Source organism: Xyrauchen texanus, chromosome 6, assembly GCF_025860055.1.
Source record: "Xyrauchen texanus isolate HMW12.3.18 chromosome 6, RBS_HiC_50CHRs, whole genome shotgun sequence".
NCBI lineage: Eukaryota > Metazoa > Chordata > Actinopteri > Cypriniformes > Catostomidae > Xyrauchen > Xyrauchen texanus.
The window spans coordinates 15,107,444-15,134,767 of NC_068281.1; the positions used below are offsets into that span (position 1 = coordinate 15,107,444).

Genomic DNA, 27,324 nt, shown 5'->3' on the forward strand with positions numbered 1-27,324 from the left:
AGAATATTTTGGTCTGTTCTCAACCAAACCTGATTGGATTGCTTCAGAAGACATTGATTAAACCAATGGAGGCTTATGGATTACTTTTATGATGCCTTTATGTGATATCTGAACATTCAGAATTCTGGCCACAATTCACTTGCATTGTGTGGACCTACAGAGCTGAAATATTCTTCTAAAAATCTTCATTTGTGTTCTGCAAAAGTCATACACATCAGGGATGACATGCGGGTGAGTAAATGATGAGCATTTTCATTTTTGGGTGTACTGTCCCTTAAAATATAATACAATTACTATTGATTCATTATTACCATTACTAGTAGCAGTGTTGTGAATACAGTATTACATAACTATACAGCAGTGATTTTTTTGTCCTTTTTTCCTTTAAAAACTCATCCTGGACTTACAGTGACACCTAGTTGTGTGGATGCATCGTCATTCAAAATCAATAGTTCTCTGTTACAAATGCCATTGTTGAAATTCACTATTCACAATCAGCCATGATTAGTTTATTCCAATAGTTAAAGTGACCACTAACAAGACCTTTAAATAAAGCTTTTATTTTTGATGGAGCTTTTATTTTGAAGTGTTTCTGTGTTATGACAGTAGCTTCTCAATCTGGAAAGCTGGTCGTTACATGACTCAAAGTAATTATTATTAAACCACGAAAGGCTGCTATTTAATTACATAACTATATAGCCTGTTTGTGACTCGCTAAAAAGTGAATCATCGCTCTGTTCGCTGTCATCTGCTACAAACAGAGTGCACAATGCCCATGATGGCATTTTCTGTGTATGAGTCAAGGATCTCTGAAAGGTTTGAGTCTTTGTGTCTTTATGTCTGCACAACACTGGCTCAACACATTCACAAGTTCTCACATTTGATACGCGCAGTACACGCAAACTGCATATTTATCTCATTAAATCTCAGCTTTTGCAGTTAAATAACCACAATAGGATAAAATGTGATTTACATTTTTGCTCTGAAAGTTTATGGAATGACATGATGGTATCGTTTTTTGGTATCGGAGCATTTTTACGAGCACAAGTACAAGTATATAAGCGTGGTTTCAGACCTGACTCCAATACCAGTATAGGTATCGGGATTCGGGGCACCTTTTAGAGACAGACATCACCTGTCGGTCAACTTGATAATGTGCGTGCGCATTAGTTTTTTTTTTTTTTGTAATCTGAGGTTAAGAAGCATGATTCTTTTTTACCAGTGTTGTCAGATTTTACTGCTGATTTGAAATTTGTTCTTTGATCAAAATCTTGACCAGCCATTTTGTAGATTTAGGTGTTCCCCCATTGAAGTAGATAGATAGGAATTGCACTTTGACTCTAAAGAGCTGCCCTGGAGTGTTCCAATGAAGGTGAACCAACTGTAGCCACCGAGCGAACACTTCAGCATGTCAATTTCAACCAGCCCACCAGGTTAAGGTGGCTCATTAGACCATACCAAAGCAGCCAATAGCAGTTAAGCAGCAGATACACTCTCTGGGGATGAACTGCCAGCACTACATTTCTCAACATAGGAAACATCCTTGGGTTCACTACAATTCAGCCTGCACTGACCAAAACAACAAGCCATGATGACTTAGCTAATCAGCTAACTGGAAGTAGCGCTTGGATGACCCATGTGATAGCGGAAAGAGAGCAGGGTTAACAGCAACACATTCCCAGTTGGCAGACAAGAGCCCTTAAATAGACCAGATGTCACTGACTAGCAGTCAATCAGTGACATCATTTCTTATAAATATCCTACTGCATACAATATGTATTTAATTTTAAGAGAGTGTAGTCCATACTATGACCAAGATGATGCAGGCAGTGCCTCAAAGTCCAGCTGGAAGCTTGGCAGCTAATTTCGGTGAAGTCCATCCTAAGTCTGAGGTGCAGGCAGTGAATAGTGAAGTATCCCATGTCTTATGATTGGAGTTGGTTCATCCTCTGTGAAGTCCATCATAGAAGACTGAAGTGATGCAGTCAGTGATCTTCGAAGCACCCCTCGCTGTCAGGCTGGCACAGACTGCAGTTAGTAGTCATCACTCAGCAACACATAGCAGTGGGAGTGGATTTTTAGCTAGGGAAGTACAGTAAAGACACTGAAATCTTTTATGAATTTATGAGTTTATGAATTGTTTTATTATAACTATTATTCTTGTAACAAACAAAACAGGAGAATACAGAATAATGCAATTTTAAAGTTAAAAAAAACAAAACAAATTTACAATACAAAAATTAAATGATAATTTCAAAATAAAGCTATAGGTTTTTAAAAATATATACATTTGTTGAAGAATTTATGAGCTGCATGCCATACACACTTTTACTAACTCTTATGAATTGTTTGAGGCTGAATGGCAAACCTGTTGAATTATGTAGAGCATAATCTATCTGTAATGAATATTTCAGTGTTGTTTTTAAATTTTCCTAAATGTTTACAACTTTTTTGTGTGCATGATTTTTTTCTTCTTTGTCAAGTCTTTGTCACACCTAATGCATTGGGCATCACAACAGATTCTTGAGGTAAAAAAGTGAATAGTCCAGTAGTTCTTCATGTCTTCTTCATGCTGTCTCACTCATTTGTGTGGGAGAAGAATTGTCAGCTTCAGTTACAGGCTCTGTGGATTTAAGGGCCTCTGTGTCCCGGGGACTGCCAAGCATCTCCACACTGTTGCAGTTAAGGGGGGAGCTGATATCTGATGATCTGTCCCCACCTTTCTCAAGTGCAGGCTGCAGACCAGACACAGGCAACGGCAAGTTCATCATGTTGTAGTACATGTTACCCAATCGCCGGGACAACTGAAAAGAAAGGGACAATTAGAATTCCTGAATTACTTTAATTAGTTATTTTCAGAGAAGGTTTTCATCCCACTAACTAGTATAGTCGAATGTTACTGTGGCACAAGTAAACTTAACCTAAAATATTGAAGAATGAATAACTGTAGTAGCAGACATAGGTTTTGAAAGTCAAGTGTCAAATCATTTAAAGTAAAACAAGGCTAAGTTAATGTTGGAAGTTCATAAAGGATAAGCTATTTCTTCAAGTCATACGTGCAAATGATCATTAACATGATCATGCAGATTTTTTGTAAATATATGCACTAGTACTGAGGTTAGTAGTAACACAGTATGCATAGAACAATATGCATTTTTACAAAAATATTGTAATCTAATTGATGGGGACTTATGGGGCCAGCATCTGATAGGCCCAGACAGGATTAGCTTGCTTGTTAGGATATGTACAGTTTACTCACAGTAGATAATGATTGAACTGTTTTCAATTACATCTTAGACAGATATATTTTTCCCCAACCACTTTCACACATTTAACAGTCAGAAAGAGTAACTAGACTGAATCTTAAAGGGGTCATGACATTCCTTTTTAATTTTTAATTTTAGTATGTTCTTTTTAATATTAGTTCACATATAATATTTATAAGGACCACTTAGTATTAATATTAGTTAATTTCTAGATTAACAGATTTACATTTATAAAAACCTGATCAATATAAAAACCTGATCATTTTCCACATTCAATCTGACCGTCTGTCAGAAACACTTGGTTTTGGTGCTTCCTCACATTTAAAACTTGATAGTAAACATCCACAGTAATGATTCTCTCTCTGCTCTTGACTGACCTGCTCTCTCCTTGCCATCTCACTGCTCACCACTACTGGTAGAGTAGGCGATGATGTGTTGTTGTGGAGGTGGTCAGATGCAAATTTCTAACACAGCGTGACATCACAATGTAGAGGAAGTAGAGAACGAGTCATTTTGGCAGCTTGTTTTCAATAAATGCTCTTTTTGCAGTGAGGAGGAAGTTTTGAGTTCTGAAACGTACAGTATGTTTTTAAACTACAATGACCCCTTATACAGTGTTTCAAAATATTAAGCAACATTTGATTCCTCTTGTCATGACCCCTTTAAGTCTGTGAGGTAATCCAATGTTTTGATTCATCCGCTCAAGTCTGACTCAAGTAATTGCGCCTATTTGAATCTTTTTAAGTAGTACTGAAGTACTCAAATTCATTTTAAATTCACAAATCTCAAGCACACATCTCTTTGTAGCAGGGTGCAATATCCTGTTACTAGGTTGTTGTAGTTGCAAGCCAAAGAGTACCAGTGATCGTATCTTGAGTGCAGGGCCAAGCTTTAGCCCAAGTGTGTCCAGAAGGTGGTCCTCTGTTAGAAGAGGCAATGTCTCTCCATCAATCATGTGGTCTTTGAATGTCTGTATTAGATGACACATAAAATAAATAGAATGAATATGAAGATATAATATATATAACGTATAGATAGGTGGACGGACGGATGGATGGATGGCTGGACAAACAGATAGATAGATAGATAGATAGATAGATAGATAGATAGATAGATAGATAGATAGACAGACAGACAGACAGACAGACAGACAGACAGACAGACAGACAGACAGACAGACAGATAGATAGATAGATAGATAGATAGATAGATAGATAGATAGATAGATAGATAGATAGATAGATAGATAGATAGATAGATAGATAGACAGATTTAAAGACAGCATTATATTACCTGTGCATATTCAGAGCAGCTTGGTATTTCACTTATAAAGTTGTAGACATCATCAACTGTCCACTTGCGAACATCTTCCTGTGAAGATACATCTTCTCCATTGAGAAACATATTAGGAGACCCTGATCAAAGAAAACAGAAGAAGTGTAATCAAACACTTTAAAAATAGATTGGAATAACATTGACTGAAATATGGCAGCATTTTGTATAGGCAAATTCTTAAAGGAATGTTTCAGGTTCAATGCAAGTTCAGCTCAGTCAACAGCATTTGTGGTATGATGTTAATTATCACAACAAATAATTTTGACTTGTCAAAAGTGTAACCACAAGATGTAAACATTTTATGTGTTAACTTTTTTGTGATCAAATTGTATTTAATTATATTGATCAAATTCTATCCAATATTAAATCTTCGCTGTTATGACAACATAACACTGGAAACTCTGTAATCTGGTAAATGCCATGACACCAGAAAATCCCACATTTTATCACACTAAAATGTCAAAATAAAAATGTTAATGCATATAACGTTTACATGTTGTGGCTATACTTTTTAAATTGAATAAATTGTAGTTGCTTTACGGTAACAAAAATTTGTGGGACGAGTCATTTTTTTTAATGTGGTAACCACCATTATGCCCCAAATTCTGTTGATTGATCTTAAATTGTATTGATCCTGGAATGTTCCTTTAGCTGAAATAACATGTTTAACAAACAGCTAAACACAAGCACTGCATTAAAGAAATACATAATGAAAACTAGTAAACACACCAAATGGTAGAAATCCTTTTCCTGGCACAGGAAGCAAGTAGGGCATGCCAGTTGGGCCAGTGGCAGAAGGGTACAGAAATTTCTCTTGGAAAGCTGAGCATGGGTTGGATATGTCTTTGTCAATGGTGCTAGGTTTGCAGTTGGTGACTTCTGAGCAGCCCTCCTGTCCACTAATACAGGCTTTGTGAATCCCAGGCTCTCCTTCTTTAAAACGTTTTCTACTACTGCCTGAAGACAGCTCAGTTTCCATAATGGTGTGGTGTGGTTTGCTGATGGGGGCCTCATTACTCATGTCACCTTTTCCTTCTGCCTCCTTCTCCTCCCCTGAAGCACCTCCTGGACTTTGCTCTACATTCTTCTCTTCTGATTGGCATTTGGGGAGTGTGAGGTTGCTGTCTGAGCTCTTGTGATTGGTGGCTCTTCTGCCTGTCCTGCGTCCTCGCTCCCTTTGCAATGTGCTGATTGGTGGGTAGGGGTTTGACATGAGGAGACTGTTAGCATGCAAGTCTTCAAGGGCAGTACGGTGGATGAAGACATCATGTCCCTCTGGAAGTCGCTGGCGGCCCCTGAAGGCCATGGGATTGTGTTGGATGCCCTGGTACATCATGGGATTCTCCATGCCAATCAGACCCTTTTGGTGGGCATTCTCCAGCTCTTTTTGGTGCAGGATAGCATTCATCTCCATCCTTATTTCAGAAACAAAATTATTATTATAAAATTATTAAAAAACAACTATGAGGTTTGTGGCAATTTTGAGTGATTTTAATGGCAAACATTGGAAACAAATGCACTGAGAGTTACCTGGCTATATTCTGCTTGTGAATTAACTCTTGTCGTCTTGCAACTGTTTCCATGGTTTCAGCAGGAAGGTAGCCATAACCTGAAAATTCCCAGAGGAAAATGTTATTAGCTTAGATGGCTCTATTTTCTCTTCACTTTCTCTCATTGGTGTATAGGAGAAACAATTAGCATATCAAAGAGAACTCATTAGTTTTTTGCCCTATAATTCTGCAAATAATTAAATGGCATCTACGCTAATATTATTCTATTTGTTTCCCTGTCTGGGTTCATATTCCAAGGTTACCAGAGTCACCCAGATTCACCTCAGGTTCCTGCTTGGTGTCAGACTCCACTGCTGTGTATCTCTGAGTGATGACGACTAAACAAAGACGGTGCCAGCAAGACATCACTTCAGTCTATTACAATGGACTTCAGGGGATGAACTGATGCCAACTCCAACCATAAGACATTAAATACTTCATATGCCACTGCCTGAACCTTGGACCTAGGATAGACCTAACCCAAATTACCTGCTGGTTAAACTGCAATGCACCTCACTGATCTCTGCCTGCATCATCTTGGTGTAATGATGGACTACACTATTAAAATTGAATACACAGACTTTCAATTATTTGCCAACAAAAGGACAACTAACAAAGGACAATGCATCAATGTGAACTTCTGCAGTTAATCCAGGCTTCAAAGACATTAGTCATTAATCTTACAGTTCAAACAAAATCTTTGTATAAACACTGGCCCTTAACACTTACTTGGTTAACACATTTTAAACCATGGCCTGCACTGCACATATATAACTAATATTGCCATTATATTCATGCTGGTTAGCCAGAGGGGAACTGGCCCCCACATTGAGCCTGGTTTCTCCCAAGGTTGTTGTGGCAGGGCGGAGGGCAGGGCCAGCCCGTGATTCCGCACACCCAGCCCCTAATTAGGCTGATTAATTCAGAGCGATAAAGATGACAGGAGAATTTTCGGGCAGATGCCCAACACCAGCATGTGTTTGTCTTTTTGTTTATAATTAAACTATTATTTATATTGTCAAGCCAGTTCTCGCCTCCTCCTTTCCCTTTAACTGTGTTAAAGTTATTTTTCTCCATTAACCAACATGTAATGGAACTTGTGTTTCTTGCCACAGTCATCTTTGGCTTGCTCACTAGGGTTCTAAATAAAATGATTTAATGATTTAATTATTTATTTTTATCACACTACACTATGATGACTCTAAGATTTAATAGATATTACGGTTTTATTTTCTGTTAATGCATGATTTTCTGTAAAGCTGCTTTGAAACGGTGTGTGTTATGAAAAGCGCTATACAAATAAAAATGACTTTACTATTTTCTTTCCTACTGGTTATATCTGCAGACTTCCACAATATTTTGCTTTAAAAAGGGAGTAATTTGCTCTTCTTCTGTATTATTTGCCTGAATATAACTACATTCTAACCTGTTCCAGGGAATCCTCTGCCTGGAATAACGTTGGAATTTTGGGGCGGAGGTTGGCCAAGATGGGTACCCATGTGGATTTGTCTAGCATCAGCTGACACCATTTCAGTGGGTGGCACCAGTTCTCTGCAGATAAAAGAGGATTACTTCATCATCAAAGTTCAAAGTTTTGGGGTTGATGTTTAGGGAAAATTCTAACAGACCTCTCAATGAAGCGGGGATCAAACTGTGTGGGCACACCCTGAAGTCTCTGCTGCCCCTGAGCCAGGATCTGTGGAGCCATTGCCATCTGGTTCCTCATCATGAGCTCCTGCCTCTGACGCAACTCTGCTTGACACAACACACAGAGCAACACATCAAAATAAAGGCAAGAGTAAACAATTCAGTTTATTGCAAATTTCTCTGTGGTTTAAAATGTTGCAGCTTTTTTCAATCATATAAATTGTATAATATTCATTAGTATTTGTGATAAAGTCTCACCTCCAGTAGACATTCCATTGACCAGTCGGTACCAGTGTTTCTCATCTAGAGCACCTTGCTCTCCCAGTGCTGTTATCTTCCTTAGCTGCTCACGTGGGGTCATGACACTCCCTGAGTCCACATAAACATACATATGACATCAAAATTTTGTCCATCCATCCATCCATCCATCCATCCATCCATCCCACACTTTTACTGCAGTACAACTTTGATTTTAAATAAATTATATACTTATTTAAATTGTCATACAAATATGTAATTTCAAAACAAATCAATAAACAAAAGCACATTGGCAGTACCATCATACAGTAACGGTGATAGATGCTGTAACATTGGTATTCCTTGGTATTTACATGGTAATAACATTTAAATATCCCTGCAAAGTAAAAAGCACACCAAGATGCTACCATTGTACATGGTCAAACAACATGGTACCATGTCCCAAAAAAATGGTAAAAAAAAAACGTTTTATGTAATGACCATCGAGTCCATCCGCAATATACTGTACATATATTAAACTACAAAGTTTTGCTGAAACTCAATTTTAAACAAGTAATAAGACGAATAGTCACACAAGACAAGCAAGTGATCTAGTCTATCCTAACACAGACATTTCAGAGCTCATTTAAGGAATTTTTTGGGTTCATTACAAGTTAAGATCAATTGATAGTATTTGTGGCATAATGTTGATTACTACAAAAAAAACATTTCGACTCGTCTCTCTTCTTTATAAATACCAAGCCTTCATTTACAATGAGGCACTTGCAATGGAAGTGAATGGGGCCAATTTTTGGAGGGCTTAAAGACAGAAATGTGAAGCTTATAATTTTATAAATGTGCTTGCATTATTTATTCTGTTAAAACTTGTGTATTATTTGAGCTATGAAGTTGTTTAAATCATAATTGTTATGGTCCTTTTTGGGGATACGGCATTACATCGTCATAGCAACGAAGGTTAGTAAGTGACTTTTGGCTATACTTTTGAAACAATGACTATTTGAATGTTAATGGAAAGACCAAATAAAAGGAGAGACAAGTCTAAATTATTATTATTTTGTTTTTGTAATCAACATTATTCCACAAATTCTGTCAATTGAGTTTAACTTGTATTGAACCCAGAATATTCCTTAAAGCACTAGATACAATAATCTTTACAGATAATTTAATTTTTTTGACAGTTGTGTATAAAGTGTTTTAATTCTACAATATATGGTGTAAAAACGTCTGAGTGCTGCCCTCTTCAGGTTGAACGGTGGCTACTGCAGTTGAATTTTCCTATTGGCTGTTTGCGGTACTTCGTGACGTAAGCGGTGACTGCTGACATAAGCAGGTTCCAGCTCACCACGCCCTTGGTACGATCTACCACGCCCATGGCAGTATAAAAATCATCTCGTTTCGTCAAAACCACTGTAGCGAGTCAGGAGTTGGAATTGCGAGTATTGAAAACGATCAGGATAGAGTATTTTAGCATCTATTTAGCATAGCATTTATATAGTTATTTAGATTATTTCGTGTAGCTTAGGTAGTTAATTAGCATATTCGTTAGTGTAGTATTGTTAGAAGCATAGTTAGTTAGTAGCATAGTATTGCGTCAGTTAGGATAGCTTCAAGTTAGCGTAGATTATCTGTATTTAGTACAGTGGTCAGGATGGTACAATGTTGCTGGTTGCAACAGCACTGCTGGACTGTATTGCTTTCCATATAGACTTGGAAATTAGGCGCCAGTGGTTGCACGTCCTTGTTCTGGAAGACAGCGAGTTCCCGCCTAGAGCTGTAGGAGTGTGCAAACTGCATTTTACGCGGGATTGCTTCTCCAACGCAATGGAGGTGGAAATGGGCTTCTCCAAACGGCTCGCGCTGAAAAGCGACGCAGTGCCAAACGCTGCTCCTCCTGCATGGACTCCACCACCTCAGCGGCGTCTTGAGGTGAGTGATCATATATATTTGAATCACAGTTTATGGTTAGGCTAAAGTTTATCCTCTGGGGCCGACAAACGCGCGTTCGCGATGCGGGAGTGTTAAACGTATTTCACCCTTATACATTGTATTACGGTATGGACTACCTGTATAGTTTTATTTGGAGATATGGTTTTGTACATGATGACGTTACGCTTTACGTCACATTCATCTAAGTTGAGAGAACAGCTAACTGATGTTATGTTCAAGTGAAGCTTGCTAAATAAAAATCCTGCTAAAAGGATAAACATCACTGAACAGCGTTTCGTTTGTTTTTCCTGCACGCGAGTGAAGGTGAAGGCGCACTCGGATGCTCAACAGGGAGTTAAAACCGCAGTTTGAGCCAGCGGCTCGAATTGATATGGCTCCGGCCCTGTGTCCACAGACAATTCACCCTCCTCCACTTCAGGTGAAGGTGGGGGAGAAAGGTGCTCGACTTCAAAATACCGCTCCGTGGCAAAGCTACTTGCGTACTCCAGTCACTCTCCATTTTAGAGTCTGACAGCAGCTGTCAATTAATCTGTCACTACGGGTCTCAGGTGCACGCCCTTGACACGCCTTTAAGGGAAAAATATTCTTATCTACAGCAGAATTTGGCAACAGACATTCTGAGAACATAAACAGCAATGTTAAAAATGATCTAGCTGACAAGTATGCCTACCTGTTAACTTTCTCCTGTGCTTGATATTCACTCACTGGGGTACAAAATATTTCTGTCACGTTGCTCCTGTTAACCTGAGATTGAGAAACCAGACAGAGAGAATGAGAAAATGATAGATGTCAACTTTATTCTTTAGTAGATTGAGATAGATTTCTAGCGAAAATTATTAGCCTGAAGTGTTTTTCTTTGGAAATAAGACATTGTGTTGGGGATTATCCCGTTATTTCCTTACTCTTTTCTTATGCTGTAGTATAAACAAACACTGTAGTATAAACAAACACAAAGCACACAAAGAAACTGTGTATTTTTAAGAGTATAGTAAAATGACATCTACTCACGGATTCTTTATCTATTACTTAAAAAAATCCAAAGTGAAAATGTGCCTGTCCATTTATCCACCTGATCTAACGTCCTTGCTGAAATGATTACACGGCTGTGATTACTAGATCTACAGATCTCTTCCAGGATATATTCTCCACGATTCTGTATGGAACAGCCTTTGAGATTTCCCTCTGTTTGTATTACCCTTTATGTTCCAAGAGAAGCCATCGTAATCTGAGTCCTGTAATCCTCCTGTTAGTCCAGCAGTCTGCTAGCTGCATCTGCTGACCTGTATGTATGCGTTCCTGCTGTCAACCAACCCCCAACCTACCTTCAGGGCCCCTATTCCACATTCGGATCCTACTAGCTTAGTCCTGACTATACAGCACTTTAAAGGGATGTGTTGGAGGTAATCCCAGAGTTTAGAGTTTTACCCTCAGCAAACCTTGCCTGTAAGCATACCGGACAATACAACCTAAGTGCTAAGCCTATTAACCTCCATTAGCCTCAGAGATGTCCTAAAAACACCTTGTGGATAAATCTGGAATACAATTGGTTTATGTGTTAAATGAAGCGCAGGAAGACACACTGCTCAATACTGCATCAAAACTCTGTTTGATACACTAAAGAATCTGTTTATTATGGACTGATGGTGTAACATAATAATTATACATAATACACAAAGACACACAAAATCAGTATGACAAATGTCCATTTAATTGAATTTATCTTTAAATTCTGTAGACTACACATTATGAGTTCAGAATAAATATGAATTATTTGGTTAGAATTAAGAGTGTGAACTTTTAAAACTTTGTAAACAAAATTCGAAATTTATGGTAAATGTCATTAATTGAACTAATTATAGCCAAGGTAAGCATGTTTAAATAAGTCTATTTTAAATAATTTGTTTAAATCTTACTTTGCCAAGAAATTATGGAATAAAGTAATATATGTAGAATACAATGTTTAATGCAATTTGATTTGTTAATTTAATCTTTTTTTTTTAATCCATGCAGTTACATCAAAATGTTGAAAATTGCCGTTAATTCTTAAAATGTGTAGCTTTTTCTTAAACACGCTGTAATACGCACACACCTATGTTTATGTACAGTATGTAAAAAATTTAGCAGTATTTACCCAAACCGTAACTTCACATAAACAGCAAATATTCATTCTGACCACTAAAGATACACGGAACTGTAATGAGTAACAATAAATTGTAGTTTCAGATGATTAATTATAGGTGCAAGCACATTTTAATTAGTGTTAAATCTGCCATCATAAAGGATCTATCTGACAGCTAGCCCTGATGATTTGCAGACATTTGAGATAAATATGACCATCGCCAAAAAAATACCATATGAATTCTAGGCTTAAACATATACATAAAACCTAAGTATTGGGCATATTTCCAAAACAAGTGCAGTTTCTGGCATGCATGTGACAAGTGATGCCATATCCAAGTCACAGACTTGAACTGGGTGGATTTGCTTCTGGTTAATCTCATTAAAGGAATACATTAAGAGAAAACTGCTGACAACTTATTTCATGCCTTGTGTTTGGGTAGGTCATAGTAGAGAAGATAATAATCATCTGGTTTAATGTACTGGTTTAATATACTCCCTTTGTATAGTAAGGGCACAAGATAATTCCAATGGTAGACATACAAGTCTGGGACATATATAAAGATATGAGCAGTGATACAGGGCAAAGTGTCTTGATCACCTCTTTGGCAGATAGAAAACATTACATTACTGCCTTTTTACATATAAAGAAAGTACACATTTAGAATGTGCTCTATAATGTGCAAATATAGGCCCAATTCAGCAAATACATTTATAGTAACATTAATTTTACATTTAATCATTTAACAGACACTTTTATCCGAAGCAACTTACAAATGAGGAACATTTCAAGCAATTTAAAGAAGAGCCAAACATATTTGCAATATTGCAATGCCAAGTTTCAAGATTAACAGTAGCAATGTGTTGCACACTTTTATAACACTTTCTTTAAAGTGAAATGAACATAGATTTTTTTCCCCTTTATGGTTTATAATCCTTAAAGCATACCTCAAAAACAAAGAGCAGAAACTAGCATCCAAACACTGGAAGGTAGAGTGAAAGAAGTTATTAAAACTAGAATTAAAATGTTCAGACAGTGGACTCACCTTTGAATCTGGGAATTGGGAATATCTCCAAGCTCTCTGTCAAGTTGACAACTTGTGCATACCAAACAATTACGATTCCAACTCGGTAAGAGACTTGAAGGTTCTCTGCTGAACAAGAAAGTCCAGAGCTCTGAAGACTCAGCACCTCTGAGGGAAGCTTGTCTAGCCGCCAACCTACAGATGCCCTGGCCAACAAGTGCCAGCTCCTTGTCTTAGCTAAAAAAGACCTTTAATTACAGATTCATGTTATCTCTATTAGGCTTAAGCAGGCTTTATCCATGACCCCCCCCCCACCATCACTATGATCTCTCGTCCAACTGCACGTTGGACACTCTGTTGAAATGTAATTAAGAGCACTGCCTAAGCACAGTGGCTAAACCTCTTTCAACATTTACCTCAGTAATCCTCTGTTAGCACTTTAAGACACCTAAATGCTCAGCTTCCTTTTTCATGGAAATGACACTCAACTCAAAGCAAGCTGGAAGTGCATGTTTCTTTCAAGTGTTTTTTTTGTGTGTTTAACAGAAATCATTGTAAGAGTGTTACTCACTTGTCTTTATCAGATCTCACTGGGCGCCTTACTATGTTGTGGAGGATCATGTGCTCAGACTTGTTAATCTGACAGTTTGTGCTCACCACCCGCTTACAGCATAGTCTGCAGTTCCTAGACTTATATTTTTTAACACTGAGAGGATCAGGGGAATTAGTACAGGGATAGGTGTGCGCACAATTGGGTGGCATATGACTGTTTTGCAAGAAAACGGATTCTTGGATAGACACAGACATGAAGAGACTGGTGGCAAGCATTCACCTCCCGCACAGATAAGCTGACAGAGGGATGATAAAGCTGTTTTACTGATTATTATAAATGTCCCCACACACCTCCTCCTCTGCTATACAAAGCTAGTAAGAAATGAGTAAATGATTGTGAAGCTATAGGAATCTGAACTTTATTGATGGCATTACCAAATAATCATCTACTCACATGTTTTATGCTATTATGACATTAAAGATCTCAATATACAGAAAACATGTAACATACAGGAATTTACAGGAAACAATGCCTTTCAGTTGCCTTACTCACCTATTTCTGCTTTTGCTTTATTATTTTATTTGGTTAATTTCAACCAAATTCAGTTTTAAAAAAGTAGTTGTTTATTGATGACACATGATTTGAAGTAACAATTATTACTTGCTAGACACATTTTTTTTTGATTAACATGTACACTAAATAAAATTTATTTTGTTGTAAAGTAAATTTAGCTGAAAGGATTAAATACTTTCAACATTAAATAAGTTAGTTTAAGCATGAACTTAAAAATATAAAGTAAATTCTACATTTGTACTCAATTCAAACATGTAGCAATGAATGTTCTGCCTTATAAGTTAACATTATTTATGATTTTCTTTAAAATGCCTCAACATACTGTATCAATTCTAAAGTAGAAACCTTGTCATATGTTTATTCTAATTTTAATATAATTAAAAATTAATAAATTAATTTTACATAACTTTTCGAAGCTGTTGTTTCCAGCATTTAATGTACTTGTATGTACAAACAATAAGTGACAAAGGGGCTTTTCACACTGCGATTGACCCCGGGTTATCTTCGTTTTAAGCCCTGCTTTTACCCCGGGTAAATCAATGTTTCACACCTAATTTTGAAAGGGGGTTAGCGCCGCTTTTTACCCACATTTCGGTGCCAAAGGTATACATTGTGAAACGATGCGGTATTTGAATGTTACGGAAAGTTGTTTAGCAACAGATAACCAATAAAAAAAGACTCAATACTTACTTAATTAAATATTCATGCGCTTTGTACCGTCATTTAAACTTTCACGCGCTGTTTACATTCTCCGTCTGAGGGAATCCGGTGTAGTGCCAAATTTTGACTCCCTAGTATCCTTATGATTAGGGTTAGGTGTATCAGTATCCTACGCTTAGGGTTAGGGATGGGTGTAGGGATGGGCTTTGGGATAAGGGCTAATCAGGTAGCGGGCAGTCAGATTTCGGCACAACACCGGTAAAGTCGAATGGCAAACGCGATATCTACCATGATTTAACCACGTGTTATGGTGCCAAAGGTATACAGAATGTTTGAATGTCCGTCGCGAGCTGTATTCATCCAATCATTTTTATTGAGATCGGAAATATGCAAATAAGAACATTAACCCATGGTTTATGAATGTACAGTGTGAAACATCGCAACTTGAATGCCCAAGATTAATTACTGATCCAGGGTAAAGTATGAACAGTGTGAAACATGAAACATGATAATCCAAGATTCTGTTTACCCGGGGTTTAGAATAACCGGGTAAACGATTTCAAGCGTGAAAAGCCCTAAAGAGTGAGTAAAATGTATTGTGTGTATACTTGAGAGTAAACTTTAATTACAGCCACTAAAATTGTGTGTGACCTTTACTTAAATAATGTGGTTTGTTAAATTAGCCGCAATTTCTGCTTGGAAATTGTTCCCTGACTTTTTGTAAGTAAATGCACTCCAAACGTTTTTCTGTACAAGAAAAATATTTTTAGACAGTTCTTTACATTTTGTCTTATTGATAAAATTCTTTTGAAAGTCACATTTCAGCAAAAGAATTGGATTTTGTAAAGACATAAATTAAATCTTCATTCTCAAAAAATCTGAAATTTATATATATATATATGAATGATATATGTCTGTATCTTTAAAAATATAGTTTTAAAAATTCAAAAAGGTTGAATCTACTCAAAATGCTGGTAGATTTCTCATAGTGTTGACTGCTATTAATCAACATTTGGTGCACTTAACTAAATTAATTTACCACTTCACAAAACATAATTTAAAAAAAGAAAACATGTTTGGATTTTACAGTGTTTGTTGTGATCCATAATTAGTCAAACATTTTGCATGTTGTTTCATATCAACCAAAAAGAGCAGAAATCACTTACAAAGTGCTTAGACATTGATAGACTAGAGTATTAAGGCATGAAAACCGCTCATTTAAGAGGGATTTCTGCCCGAATTGTTTGTGCACTGTATTATAGTCACAGTGAGGAAAAGGGATAACGTGGGGTTTAACCCCAAAACCACTCTGTATACAGATTCCTTTAGCAAAGTCTGACGGATTGGAGGTAAAGCATAAGGGATTAGTTGGCTTTAACAAATTGGAAATTGTACAGATGAATAAACTTAAGTCAGTGTTAAAGTGACCTCAGACATATATGACCTATGACCTGTGCACCCCTCCCCAAAGAACATGCAATTATTAGCCTACTTAGACTATATGAACTAATTGGACTAAATCTGATTTAATTTTTCTAATTTGTGAGCAACAAAGCCAGTCCTATGAACTCTGAATTTAAAATAATACAATTGGTGCCACTAAATAAATAAATAATTAATTAAGGGTGGCAATTTTCAGTTCAATTTTACCAATCAGTGGGTTGTTAATAACATTAAAAAGTTTCACATTTCACAATATCACATTTTTTGTGTGAGGTATATTTCACTTTTCACTGTGCTCATTTGTTCATAATTTGTATTACCATGATCTGAAGAAAGGCATGCAATGTGTGTTGTTATTGATTTATGTCACCAGAAAATGTATTTATCTGTGCAAGTATTAAACGTGCTGGGTAACTGATGTTTATTTATGTATATAACAAACTACAACATTAACAACAATTTAGGTATACTGTATATTGAAGTTACTTCTTCATATAGATATTTGATCAGTCTTAGAGTTTATAGGGTCATCCATACCCTGGTGTACTTAACAGTACATCCACATTTGACTCTGAAATAAAAAGAACATTGGAAATTGGAATGCACCCATATTAATTAATGGCCAGTCACAAAAAATAAGTAAACAGTACAATAATTACCATTAGGCCTATATTTCCTCTGCAGTTTTATTAACATTTGCATTCTCATGTCACAGATGGCAGGTTGAAACAATTGTCCAAGACAATGTATTTCTTATTTCATTTTGTAATTATTATACATGAGACTACAACACAACCCCAGACCATAGCAGCTCCATCAAGGCATGCCGCTGCATAGCTCTGGTCTCTGGTCAGTCACGGTGAGCTTTTCAACGTTGACACCGCTGGACTTGAGGATGCCTTGAAGTTCAGAAATGGTCTCTTTGGGAAGTGTGCGGGACCTGCTCAGGATCCAGGCAAAGTCCAAATGGAAGACACCGAAATCGGCACAACCATAAACCAAGCTATAGTTGTCGTAATCGGTTGCAAGCACCCAGTAAGGGGCAGGAGGAGATCCTGAAATGAAGCACATGCAAAATTAGCCAAATTAGGCCATTTTAAAATCCAGCAAAAACACGATGTATTGTTTAAGACCTGGAAAGAGAACCTCCAGCTTGGCAGGCTCAGATGCATCTACGATCTGGGCTGTGCCCTCAATAGAGTTGATTGTACCATCAGCCCTTTGGAGGGATCAAAATTGATTTGGTATTTGGTAAAATTGATTTGGTAACCTTCTTTAAAAAAAATAAATAAATAATAAATAAAAGGTATATTGATCACTTATGAAGTCACCAGATCTTACAGAAGTTCCTCATTGAGGACCAGGACAATGCCGTCGCTCAGTGTGTAAGTAGCCTGAGTGCACTCTCCTAACTGGTAGGGTGCAGGAAGCTTCTGGATCTCATACCATCTGCCCACATACTGTGAAAGAACAAAACGGTGTGAAATGACACCTCAGCTAAATTTCAGTAATAAAGATTACATTTCATTTTAAACTAAAATGTGAAATTGTTTAAAACTAGAGTTATCTACAGCTAGAGCTATACTATCCTGCTTTTCTGACATCTTGGTTTGGTAGTAATAATTTGATATTCTGAATAGTTAAGCACTTTTGTCAAACGGAACCCTTGAGATTAAGGCCAGAATAAATGCAATGGTCTGTTTAATGAATTAGTGAAAGGTGCATGTTAAGAACAAGTGGTTATAATAAAATGTAATAAAGTTCTAAAATGTTTCCTAAAGATCTTATATTAACCCTAGTAGGATCAAAGTTGGCCTGAACAGCAGGCTTAAGACATCCTCCTGCCCGGAAGGACAGCGCATTGACTGCCAGCACAGACAGCAGAGTCAGAGACAGAACATGTAGAGACTGCATTCTTTCTGTTTCACCTTAAGAAAAAATCCAGAGCAAAAATAGCAATAGTTTTATTTGAAACTATTTGTCACATTAAATTCCGGTGCAAAAGCAATAGAAAAATACATCCATGTCTTACCTTTTTGGACTTGTGTTAAATGTGAGGTGTGAATGCTAGAGATGGATGTATAAATATACATGTATAAGTGCAATGACTTCTCTTTTAATGAAGTACGCTTGTAAACCCCACCCCTTGACTATAATTAGATGATGTCAACAAAACAGGATTGGGGAAATTTGGGGCTTCTGGCATCTGTTCATACAGGGGGCTTGTGTCATAACAAAGGTTATATAAACACACCTAGGCTGACCCTTTCATTTACACCGATAAAGAAAAGAAACGCAATTTCACTCAAGGTGAATTTTAGATGATTACATCACACTGAATTGAGCAATCTTTAAAAAAATTCAATAACAAACAAAATATTTACATTTTTATTCAGGTAATTTAGTTAAAAATTAAACAATTAAATTCAATGGGATTTTACAATGAAATTGAAATGTGTAAATCTTAAAAATAGGCTAAATATATTTGCTATGTATTATAGAGGGTCTCATTTGCTTTCAGTGATGCTGCACAAATTTCTTTTCAAACAGATACATAGCCTATAGTAAGCCTACATTGCTGAATATTTACAATCTTGCTGAATGTTACAGAATAAATGAAATGAATGACAGAAAAATTATATAAAACATCCTGATACATCCTAATAAACTGACTGACTGTTGCAGTCCTAAAACATTACATTAAAGGCTATGTAATGGAACATTACATGAAAACACATTTTTGCATTTTGCATTACAGAAAACTTTTTTCCATGTGTCCAATATGCCCCACCCTTGCTGTTGAGTCCAAAACATTATTACATTAAGAATTCTTGAGAATATAGTCTTTAAAAAAATTATTATTATATAGTGTTACTTAAGCACCCATACAGAGGATATTCTCTCATTTATATAAAAATAGTTACTTGGTTAATTACTTACTAAATATCCTGCCATATGATTTGATTTGTGCCATTGCAAAGACTTTCTGAAATAATGTTGATGTTAGTGTTGCAATTATGATGTAAATACAAGTGGATTCCACCTTTGATCTACTACATATTGTCGGTTTAAACACAGTAGATCTACATCATATAGTGGTTCAACAACCAGCCCAATAAAATGAAGACAACAGCAACAGTTTTGGTCCTTGGTAACAGGACCTCTTTCTTCATTAACATACATTAATTTGCCTTGGCACGTTTCATTTAACCAACACTCAACATAGCAACAAGCGTTCTCTTTTAGATGAGTGGTTCTTAACCTTTTTGACTCCAAGGTAAATTGTGTTTGTAGAGCCTCACGCCAATGAAGAAATTCGACAGGCTGCATTTCTCTAATACACCACTAGAGGTCTCTCTAGAGGCATTTTCCCTCAACATTGATGCAAAAAATGCAGTCACAAGTCGCTACATTTTAAGGCTCAGGGCTGGTAACCAGAGGATTGCTAATTCAATGCCACCAAGAAGAAAGCCATTATTTCAACACCATTACAATACATTTTACTCTTTTCATTCTGAAGCATGATGATGAATGACTCTTAATTATTTAACATTCTCATTCGCTGTCTAGCCAGGTCTCTTAAGCAACCAAATTGGCCCCGTTGCTAGGGAGGGTAGAGTCACATAACCTGTGGTCGTGATTAGTGGTTCTCCCTCTCAATGGGACTGGTGGTGAATTTTGTGTGGATCGCGGAGAGTAGCATGAGTAGTTGAGATTTTTTTTAAACTAGTGATCTTATTATTTAGATAACATGAATATTAATGAATCTCATAAGTGTCGAATTGGAAAATAATAATTATATGAGCGAATTGTTGAATGGCACCGGAACAATTTTTTCTTCCGCTCATGTTGACACAGAAATGATCAAATACAGCAGCAGTCACAGACACCTCTCACGCTTTCAGTCACAGCGCTCGTTCAAAGAGTGAGCCGTGTTTTCCTGAGGTAATGACAGAAAAACTGCATCTGGAGTTATTCACAATAAGTAATGATAAAACCTAGACGTGACATGTATTATAATGGGCTTGTGTGACCATTTTTACAGGCTTATTTAAATTCAGAGTTGTTAAAACATTGAAAATGATATATTCCTCGTTAATTAATGATACCCTTATGAAAACTACCCATGAATTTACTGTAGCAATATTGTATTAGTAACCACGACTGTAACCAAGTTTTATTTGGCAGTAACCAAGGTTTTGATACAATTAACCATATTTTTACTACAGCATTACTGTAGTATCCATATTGTAACTTGGTTTTAGTAATTGTAACCATATAATAATAGCTATGATTAATTTTGTGGTTTTATGTTGCTTATACTTACTATATTTTAAAAGGTTAACAAACCAGCCTAAGAATTTTCTGCTTAGGCCTATAATTTTATCCAAAGAATTCGTAAAAATTCAATTGATTGGTATCTATATCAGCGATACTGGCCTAAAAGTACTTGGTAGTGGATCAAAAGGACCTACTAAGTAGTGGGAATTGGGCATTCCAAATTGGCAGAAAAGGGAATAAAAAAAAAACACTCTCATTAGCTGTTTCATAGTGTGTCAATATTTCTATTGGGAAGACACGCAGGCTTGAGTGAGGTTTAAGATGCCATTTATTTGTTGAATGTAAAACAGAAAGTAATGTCTCTCTTTGGCGTAGGCCCTGTCTGGCGGTCCGAGGGAGTTGTACTCGGAACCGTCATATCCTGCCGGAGAGAGGAGCCAGGGGCGAGGAGCCTACCCTCGTGCGGGACAGGGCTCAACTGGTGGTGCTGGAGGTTGCCGTGTTAGCACACTGAAACAGCAATGTGATATTGTGAGCAGAATTATAAAGCAATGGCTTACATGCGATTGGCTAGGAATTACCCAGCTAATGGTGTGATGATGAACAGCTGCTAGTCTTCCCGCTAGACCTACGCTGCGCTTACATATCTGGATATAATGGAAAAAGCAGCCCTTAAAGGTGCACTTGGTATTTTTTTTTTTTAAAAAAAAAAATAAATAAAAAGGTTTACTTCTTAAGAAATACATTTTAACTTTAAAATATATGTATTAAATCACGAGCACTCACATTAGATTAATATACCAGTTTTATCAGTTACCTTATATAAGATGTTTTATTCTGCATGGAGAGGGTCCCCCCTCATGGGGGCTACCATGTTAGGATCACATGTTGAAAACTGCTCGGATTTAATTAATGCTGGCTGACTGTATATAGTGAATTTCTACAATGGAATCTTGAACTAAAAACGTGTTTGAATGATGCCGCATCCACACCATATGATGTCAGTGTAAGTCCAAGATGACACAAACAAAAAGTTACTGTGTGCAACATTAGCTCAGTTTGTAAAACCTTTCCACTGTTCAAAGCCTTCATTTAACTACAGCATACTGCAGATAATATGTAGACAACATTTAACAGAAATGCATAAATTTGATCATAAGTTCTGTTTATTAACATTCTCATATTAATTGACAAAGAGAAGGACTCAACAGAAGCAAAAACAAAACAAAGCCACAGAGGCACACCCAGAAGCTTATTACATTCATTTAGTATTTTATAAATAATTAAACCACATCTCCAATGGTTCATCATTATACAAGGCAGCTAGCTGCATTAAGGCATGCGGTTGCACAGCTCTGGTCTCTGGTCAGTCTCAGTGAGCTTGTGAACATTAACACCATTAGATTTGAGAATGTATATCAACTCAGAGATTGTCTCCTTAGGAAGTGTATGAGTCCTGCTCATGATCCAGGCAAATTCAGCATGGACGAGACCAAGGACATCAGAGCAGGCATAAACCAGAGTGTAGTTGTCATAATCGGTAGCCAGCACCCAATAGGGGGCACCAGGGGCATCTAAGAGTGGACACACAGCAGTAATCATGAAAAATTCAAATAAAATCGTTTCCAAAGTGCTGTAAAATTAAGAGAAACTTTGGCCCTCATAAAAGTAATTTAATGTACTTTGTTTAGACTTACTTTCAAAGAAGTTGACCTCTAGTTTGGCAGGCTCTGATTCATCTACGATCTTGGCGGTTCCCTCAATGAAGTTGATAGTTCCATTAGCACTGTTCGGGTAGTGAAGCACAAGGAATTAGTCAAAGTCAAAGAGTTTAATATATATATATATATATATATATATATATATATATATATATATATATATATATATATATAATTTTTTTAATGGATAATATTGTTGTGAATGTAAGCAAATCCATATTTTATTTCTATACTTTTTTTTATTTAATTAAGTATTTGTGTCCAATATTCCAGCCACCAGTACTTACAGAAGCTCCTCATTTCGAACCAGCACAATACCGTCGCTCAGAGCATAAGTTGCCTGGCAACACTCTCCTAACTGGAATGGGGCTGGAACCTTCATGATCTCATACCATCTGCCCATATACTATGAAAGGACAAAACAATGTAAAATTATGTAGTAATTATGTAATTTCTGTAAAATTACTTTATAATAAGGTTCCAATTGATTGCATTAGTTAATAACATTAGTTAACATGAACTAACAATGAGCAATACTTTTACAGCATTTATTAATCTTAATTAATGTTAATTTCTAATATATACTAATATATTTTTTTTAATCAAAAATGTTTTTTGTTAACATTTTTTAATGCAGTATGGACTAACATGAAAATAAAAAAAAGTAATTTTGAGGCTGTGTTAAGGCCAATATGCTTCAAATGAACAAAAATCTGGAGGAATGTTTCCTCTTTTTTGTGGAATTATCATTTATTTGTCCTTCTTTCCTAAATTCATTATGCTAAAATGGTTTATGTTTACTGTATGTCCCAAATATTAAAAACCAAATAATTAGTAAAAAAAAAATAAATAAATATATATATATATATATATATATATATATATATATATATATATATATATATATATATATATATATATATATATATATATATAATATTATTTTATTATTTTTTATTTTTTTTACCCTAGTAGGATCAAAGTTTTGTTGAACAGGAGGTTGTGGGCATGTTCCTGATCCGATAGACTGAGCGCTGACTGCCAGCACAGACAGCAGAGTCAGAGACAGAACCTGTAGAGTTTGCATTCTCTCAATTTCACCTGATGAGACATAAAAAGCAAAAAGAGCAGTTTTGCTGTAAATTAGCTGAAACTATTTTTTGCATCATACAGTACATTTATATTATACATTATATGATTTGTCCTAAGGTAATAGAAAAAGGATCTTCACCTTACCTGTTAAACTTGTGTTTGAGGCAAAGAACAGTGAAAAAGATATATATAGGCCATGAGTTCTTTTTTTGGTGAATTATGAAATCCCACCCCCCTTACAAAACATAATTTAGGAAAGTTGGGTCTCTTGGCATCTGTTCAAATAGAGGGCAAATCAAAGGTCATACAAATACACCTAGGCGGACCCTTCCATGCAGTGACACAGTTTTAGATCTCGAGATGACCAGCATATTCAATAATAAGGATAATGATGTCACTTTTTATGCAATACCTTCAAATATATGCCTGTTTATAGTTAGGGTAAGTCAATCAGAATTAATTAATGTTCATGACTTAGTTCTTGCTTCTACTACCTGGGCTTATTAGTTAATGTTACATGCACAGGCCTACTTGTTTTCAATTTTCGATTGACACCAAAGTACCCTTTGCGCAATAGTTCTTGACTGTGCACACTATTTATTAAAGGCATATTTCACCCAAAAATGAAAATGATAATTTAATTAATTCAAAGATGTGTATGTTTTTCTTTCATCTGCTGAACACAAACAAAGATTTTAAGTAGAATATTTCAGCTCTGTAGGTCTATGCAATGCATGTGAATGGGTGCCAAAAATGTAAAGCTCCAAAATCCACATAAGGGCAACATAAAAGCATACGCGGAAATCGCGGGGGTCGGGGCTGGGGTCAGGACCCCCCATCTGAGGGTTGTCCCCCCCTAAAATATCATTAAAATATGTGTATTGTAAATAATATAATGATATACACTCACCTAAAGGATTATTAGGAACACCTGTTCAATTTCTCATTAATGCAATTATCTAATCAACCAATCACATGGCAATTGCTTCAATGCATTTAGGGGTGTGGTCCTGGTCAAGACAATCTCCTGAACTCCAAACTGAATGTCAGAATGGGAAAGAAAGGTGATTTAAGCAATTTTGAGCGTGGCATGGTTGTTGGTGCCAGACGGGCCGGTCTGAGTATTTCACAATCTGCTCAGTTACTGGGATTTTCACGCACAACCATTTCTAGGGTTTACAAAGAATGGTGCGAAAAGGGAAAAACATCCAGTATGCGGCAGTCCTGTGGGCGAAAATGCCTTGTTGATGCTAGAGGTCAGAGGAGAATGGGCTGACTGATTCAAGCTGATAGAAGAGCAACTTTGCCTGAAATAACCACTCGTTACAACCGAGGTATGCAGCAAAGCATTTGTGAAGCCACTACACGCACAACCTTGAGGCGGATGGGCTACAACAGCAGAACACCCCACCGGGTACCACTCATCTCCTGATGGTCTGATGAGTCTCGATTTCTGTTGAGACATTCAGATGGTAGAGTCAGAATTTGGCGTAAACAGAATGAGAACATGGATCCATCATGCCTTGTTACCACTGTGCAGGCTGCTGGTGGTGGTGTAATGGTGTGGGGGATGTTTTCTTGGCACACTTTAGGCCCCTTAGTGCCAACTGGGCATTGTTTAAATGCCACGGCCTACCTGAGCATTGTTTCTGACCATGTCCATCCCTTTATGGCCACCATGTACCCATCCTCTGATGGCTACTTCCAGCAGGATAATGCGCCATGTCACAAAGCTCGAATCATTTCAAATTGGTTTCTTGAACATGACAATGAGTTCACTGTACAAAAATGGCCCCCACAGTCACCAGATCTCAACCCAATAGAGCATCTTTGGGATGTGGTGGAACGGGAGCTTCGTGCCCTTGATGTGCATCCCACAAATCTCCATCAACTGCAAGATGCTATCCTATCAATATGGGCCAACATTTCTAAAGAATGCTTTCAGCACCTTGTTGAATCAATGCCACGTAGAATTAAGGCAGTTCTGAAGGCGAAAGGGGGTCAAACACAGTATTAGTATGGTATTCCTAATAATCCTTTAGGTGAGTGTATAATAAAATATATAATATATATATAAAATAATTGTTTAAGAAATAAAATAATACAAATGTAAACGGGGCAACAACAAAAAAAAACCTTGATGTCCCCTTCAAAAATTGCTCTTGAGAATTGTTATGTTTATTGTCCCCCCCAACATTTTGATGAAATTTTCGCCCCTGCATAAAAGTATTCCAGACGAATCTGGTGGCTAAATACATATCTTCAGAAGTGATATGATAGGGACGAGAAACATGAATATTTAAGTCCTTTTTTTTACTATAAATTCTCCTTCCTGCTCAGTCATTGTCCACTTCACTTTCATATTCTCCTTCTGTTTTTGGTGATTCACATTCTTCATGTATATCGCCTCCTTCTGGGCAGGGAGGAAAATGTATGATAAAAAATGACTTAAATATTGATCTTTTTCTCACCCACACCTATCATATCGTGTCTGAACACACGGATTTAACCACTGGAGTCATATGGATTACTTTTATGCTCCCTTGTGGATTTTGGAGCTTCAAAATTTTGTCACCTATTCACTTCCATTGTAAGGACCTATAGAGCTGAAATATTCTTCTAAATATCTTAATTTGTGTTCTGCAGAAGAAAGAAAGTCATACACATCTGGGATACCAGGAGGGTGAGTAAATCATGAGAGAATTGTCGTTTTTGGTGGAACTATTCTTTTGGCATTCAGTTGCATTACATAAACATTATTATGCCGACCCATGATCAATTTATATTTGTTCAATATGTATAAAATTGATACTGAATAAAATAATAGATCATTGTCATTGGTCAGTGATCTGTTGACCACTGGTAACTACAATTGTCCTTATTTTATGAAGCATGATCATCACATCATTGTCATCATCGGCTTCATATTCTGCATACAAGACCATATTTTTCTTAAGACAGTTACTTTCACTTAGGTCAAAGAGCTCTGCAGAGCTTTCAGTGTTATAAAAGTCACTTGGTTACTGGCAATAGCCCTTCTTGTCCAGGTTTCTCAATTTAGTTGATTTCAAGTGTCTAGGTTTATCCAAATATATTCCTCTTTTTTGTTATTCTCCTTGACTTTTGATTCTCCTAAGAATGTTACATAAATACAGGATGTTATATAAAAATGTTTTGTTCTGTTTAAGATTTCTTTTTAAGACATGATAAACATGTGCACATTTTTCTGTTTATTTGTTGCTTATGAAAGGGGTATGCCATGAAAACATGAGTCTTTGGTTCCTCAACAGGAGGTCGAGTCACACGTGAATCCTGTTCTATATTCGAAGCACCCCAGCAAGTACATGGACGCCCCCGGTTAGTGTGTTAGGTGGCTTATCAAAAACACCTGCAACATGCAAAACATTTGGCCTCACGTGAGGATACGGACATAATGTTAAGATAAACAGATCCATTGCATAAGCTTTGAAAAATCATTTGAAATGAATAATCTTAAGATCTAATCTGAGTTCTTAATGGCAATCTGAGTATGTGTGCAGCTTCAAGAGAACAAACACATCTGTGTTGTACTTCATTGGTTTCTTTAATTCTTTATATTTAGGGGTTCAAGCGCTTAGTGCTGAAACCCTGTTGTAATTGTTAAAAAAATATATTATTATAATTATTATTATTATTATTATTCCGCCATAAAACTGATCGGGCAGAGCAAACCGTATAGAGACTTAAAACTTGGTCAGATGGTAGTAGTATTGCTCACTACTCAGAAACCCAGACACGGCCAAATCGGTCAATAGGGGGCGCAACAGCAATCAAAACGCTAAACTATAAAAATGTTCCGACATCTTGGATTTTTCA

The 27,324-nt window shown here is 36.6% G+C and overlaps 3 protein-coding genes across 3 annotated transcripts; all 3 read right to left on the reverse strand.

Moving 5' to 3' along the window:
• Positions 1-2,469: 2,469 nt before the first annotated feature.
• Positions 2,470-11,294, reverse strand: LOC127645639 (sterile alpha motif domain-containing protein 7-like). The gene is made up of 11 exons (XM_052129312.1): positions 11,199-11,294; positions 10,674-10,747; positions 8,057-8,167; positions 7,780-7,903; positions 7,578-7,702; positions 6,641-6,643; positions 6,132-6,210; positions 5,331-6,016; positions 4,560-4,681; positions 4,126-4,236; positions 2,470-2,804 (listed from the first exon to the last, which is right to left on the reverse strand). The coding sequence occupies exons 3-11, from the start codon at positions 8,157-8,159 to the stop codon at positions 2,568-2,570; spliced, it is 1,590 nt and encodes a 529-aa protein (XP_051985272.1). The 5' UTR covers positions 8,160-8,167; positions 10,674-10,747; positions 11,199-11,294; the 3' UTR covers positions 2,470-2,567.
• Positions 11,295-17,191: 5,897 nt separating this feature from the next.
• LOC127645644 (apolipoprotein D-like) lies at positions 17,192-18,289 on the reverse strand. The gene is made up of 4 exons (XM_052129318.1): positions 18,170-18,289; positions 17,717-17,835; positions 17,509-17,594; positions 17,192-17,430 (listed from the first exon to the last, which is right to left on the reverse strand). The coding sequence occupies exons 1-4, from the start codon at positions 18,287-18,289 to the stop codon at positions 17,192-17,194; spliced, it is 564 nt and encodes a 187-aa protein (XP_051985278.1).
• Positions 18,290-21,988: 3,699 nt separating this feature from the next.
• LOC127645645 (apolipoprotein D-like) lies at positions 21,989-23,464 on the reverse strand. Its single transcript, XM_052129319.1, has 4 exons — positions 23,345-23,464; positions 22,665-22,783; positions 22,354-22,442; positions 21,989-22,230 (listed from the first exon to the last, which is right to left on the reverse strand). The coding sequence occupies exons 1-4, from the start codon at positions 23,462-23,464 to the stop codon at positions 21,989-21,991; spliced, it is 570 nt and encodes a 189-aa protein (XP_051985279.1).
• Between the last annotated feature and the right edge of the window lie 3,860 nt (positions 23,465-27,324).